The 4,224-nt window shown below is 36.5% G+C and overlaps 1 protein-coding gene across 1 annotated transcript; it reads left to right on the top strand.

Moving 5' to 3' along the window:
- The first annotated feature begins 1,494 nt into the window (after positions 1 to 1,494).
- Positions 1,495 to 3,766, top strand: LOC100244997 (UDP-glycosyltransferase 87A1). Its single transcript, XM_002278013.4, has 2 exons — positions 1,495 to 2,083; positions 2,751 to 3,766. Exons 1-2 carry the CDS (start codon positions 1,558 to 1,560, stop codon positions 3,653 to 3,655), a joined length of 1,431 nt encoding a protein of 476 aa, XP_002278049.2. The 5' UTR covers positions 1,495 to 1,557; the 3' UTR covers positions 3,656 to 3,766.
- The last annotated feature ends 458 nt before the right edge of the window (positions 3,767 to 4,224 follow it).

The following is a 4,224-nucleotide window of genomic DNA, read 5'->3' on the forward strand; positions in this document are numbered from 1 at the left end:
TTCAAGCTCCCAGTTCCTTAGTTTTAGAACGAAGCTTTCTGTTGTTCCCTCTCCTGTGAGCTTGCGGGGAGATGATAGACGATACCTAGCTGATCAACAAGAAAGTAACTGTCCGGGGTCAGCTGCAACAAACCGAGATCAGGTGTAACAAACCAAGGTTAGTTGCAACAAACAGAAGCCGGTTAAGAACGTCTCGAAGAAGGAAGTTAGTTAGTTAGGTTGTTGTAGATATAAATATAAGAAAACGTCAGTGTACAAAGATGGATCACCTTTTCTAATAGATAATGAGAAATATTGGTTTTTCTAAAACCCAGTTTCTAAAACTTTCAGGTTCGACCTCCTCTTCATGAAATTTATAGGTTTTGTTATATTTTTTTATTTCTTTTCCTTAGAAGTTAAAACCATAATTTTTAACAATTAAAAGCTTATCCTTAAATCTAAATTTATGGATAAAAATACAAAAATATGAAATTTTATACAAATAAATGAAACCAAAATATCAAAAAGAACAAATCAAAACAATATGATATGATTGATTCCACATTGAAGGGTTTACTCTAAGGTGCTATATTCTTAATATTTATAACAAAATTTTGTGCACTATGTAATTTTATATTGAAGATGCTCAAAATCTTCGTGAATAAAAATGAGTTTATTTCTTCCTATGCAAGATACAATGAGGGATTTTTTTTGAAGGAGAGGACTCCACTCTCTAGGTTTGGGAAAAAACTGTTTATATGCTCTTTGATTAGGAAACTTCTCGGAAGTTACCTTTTTTTTTGTTTGTTTATTATTTGCAGGCTCTTACACAAAGTCAAAGTTTGAATGAGATGTGATTCCTAGCAATTTGTTCACACTTCATACATGATTTTTAGTACCGCCCTTAACAAGTCATGGCACCAGCCGCCTCTTATCTGAGATGATTTTCCAACCCTCTATAAGGGAATCAATACGTAACAATGTCATCAATTCTATATAAACCCTTCAAAAAATACGAATAAGATATATGCATACTCATATGCTAATTCTTTCCTACAAATAGTGAAAATTATTCTTATTTGACTTAATTTTTAAAAGGACATACATGAACCATCCATTCGAATATCCTTTTATAAAATAAAAAAAACCTATTTGATTTCTAAATATAACTAAATGAATTCTTCAAAAGATACGAAGTAAGGAATAAGTCTACCTAACTTCAATGAAATTAAACGGACCTGACTCCAATTGACTTAATATATATAGATAGAGGATAGTGCTTTGGTATGATATGCTTTTTCTCTGCTTCATATTTCCCCCAAACATAATTAACGTTGGTAGGTATACCAAACTTGACGGCCACCAACCTTTAGAAAGCATGGTATTTTTTATTTTGTTGAGACTCCTAAACTCAGTCTTATTAATGGACTGTAGTTTTGATCAGGAATCGTATTCGTAATCAAGGATTTAATGGTTTGACCCGTTACTGGATGACAAGGTTAACCAGTGAAGGTTGAATTGTTCTATCGTACGGGCAATTTCTGCTAATGCTCCATTATATAAGCCCTTTTTAGCAAAATGATTACAGACTACATTACTAAACCGGGAAACATGCCTTCCTACAACATGGGACGGTCCAGATCATCCCACGTGGTGGCCATGCCACTCCCCGGAAGAGGCCACCTCAACCCCATGATGAACTTCTGCAAGTTGCTAGCTTCAAGAAGAGATGACGTACTCATCACCTTCGTCGTCACGGAGGAGTGGCTGGGGTTCATCGGCTCCGATATCAAGCCGGATAACATCCGCTTCGGCACGATTCCCAACATCATCCCCTCTGAGCGAGTTCGCGCAGCTGATCTGTCCGGGTTTTACGAAGCTGTCATGACGAAGATGGAAGATCCGTTTGAGCAGCTCCTGAATCGGCTTGAGCCTCCGGTTACGACAATAGTAGCAGACACATTTTTATTCTGGGCGGTCGGCGTCGGGAATCGCAGGAATATCCCGGTAGCCTCGTTCTTTCCGATGTCGGCGACGTTGTTTTCCATGTTCCACCATGTGGATCTTCTTGCGCAAAACGGCCATCACCCGATTGATATATCAGGTGGGTAACCACGCATATTCTCCAAAGCAGTCCTTTAACACCAATTTTTATTTTATTTTATTTATTTATTTTTTTAAACATTGCACACATTTTTACAATTTTAATTTAATTTTCAATATTTTTAAAAAAGAAAAACAATACTATATTTGATAAATTATTCTTTACTTTTTAAAATGACCACTTTACAACAAAAATTGTACTTTTAGGTGGGTATATGGTCACATCCCATGCCAAATAGGAAGATAGGAAAATAAAAACATTTAATTATTGTTTAGAATATTATATAAAAAATAATTTAAATGCCTAAAATTTATTCTAAAATATAATATACTTTAAGAATAAATTCTTAAAAAATAATTTTCTGTCTAAACCTTGTTTGGTATCTCGAATTTGTTCTACTATTTTAAAGTTCAATTTTCAAACATCGCATAAGGGACAAATTTTACTTGTTTTAATTTGCATGTCATCTTGCTTGAAATTCAACGCTTGGAATATTATGATTTTTGAGAGTTTAATTTCAAACCTAATTATTTCCTACAAACAACGCAAAATTGCTGTAAGTATTCCCAAAAACTGATTTTTTTTTAAAAAAGAGGGTTTGAAAAATTGCCAAATAGCCCAAGTTTCTTATGGATCTGATACATTCTTCATTGCTGCATTGAGATAGAAAGGGGAGATGAGCGCGTGGACTACATCCCTGGACTTTCTTCAACCCTCATAGCAGATTTTCCACCATTACTCCACAACCACAACCCAGTCTTGGCTCGAATCGTACAAGCATTTTCATGGCTGCCCAGAGCTCACTGTCTTCTGCTCACTTCCGTCTATGAGCTAGAAGCCCAAGTCATCGACGCTTTGAAATCAATATTCTCATCCCCCATATACCCCATTGGCCCTGTAATACCTTATTTCAAACTCGGAGATAGTTCCTCTGTAACTACTGGTTCTGACAACCTCAACTACCTCCAATGGCTGGACTCCCAACCTTGTCACTCGGTGTTGTACATCTCCTTTGGAAGCGTTCTTTCGGTTTCGAGTGCACAGACGGATGAAATTGCAGCTGGGTTGCGCGACAGCGGTGTTAGGTTTCTGTGGGTGGCGCGTGGAGAAGCTTCTCGGCTCAGAGAGGTGTGTGGTGAGATGGGGTTGGTAGTGCCCTGGTGTGATCAATTGAAGGTGCTGTCACATTCTTCTGTAGGCGGATTCTGGACGCATTGTGGGTGGAACTCCACCGTGGAAGGCCTTTTTTCTGGGCTTCCTTTTCTGACTTTCCCGATAGCACTTGATCAATTTTCAAACAGTAGGGCAGCTGTGGAGGATTGGAAGATCGGGTGGAGGGTGAAGAGACAGGCGGGAGTGGAAACTTTGGTGCCGAGAGAAGAGATTGCCGAACTTTTGAAGAGATTCATGGATTTGGAAAGCCATGAGGGAAAAGAAATGAGGAGAAGAGCAAGAAAAGTTCAGAAGATCTGTGAAGAAGCAACTGCAAATGGTGGATCCTCGGAAACCAATATGGATGCTTTTACAAGAGAAATCACACAACTCCTCCTCCCCAGCCATGAAGAGATTTGAACTGCTTATCAAAGCTTGCTTTATTACCTTGGAAATATTTCATGGCTGACTAATTCCCAACCATCTCTGCTCTTAAACATTTAAATGGCGGGATGTTTTCTTTTGTCCTATTATATTCACTTTCGAAATAATAATTAAGAAAATAATTTGATAGAATTTAATTACATTGTCTTCATGCCATTGTCCCATCCAGAATTTTTAATTTTTATGATTAATTTTAAAATTTTAAGTTAACAGGACACGTTTTGGACCATATTTTTCACGTGCATCACCATTCGACAACGAGACTCATTTTTTATTTATTTGTGAAAAAATTGATTTTTAGAAAAAGATTTGGAGTTACTACTTATTTTTGTTTTATTTTTAAAAGAAAAACAAAATAAGAAAAAAAACCCTGTGTGACTTCTTATTTAAAAAAGACATGTCCGTAAAAATCAAGTCTAACTTCGGGGGTCATGTTACTTATTGGAAAAATACGATGGTGAGTTGTACCACTTTCTAAGCTCGTATACATACGATCTCTATTAAATGAATCGAGAGAATTATAACAATTAATTAATTAATTATGA

Source organism: Vitis vinifera, chromosome 6, assembly GCF_030704535.1.
Source record: "Vitis vinifera cultivar Pinot Noir 40024 chromosome 6, ASM3070453v1".
NCBI lineage: Eukaryota > Viridiplantae > Streptophyta > Magnoliopsida > Vitales > Vitaceae > Vitis > Vitis vinifera.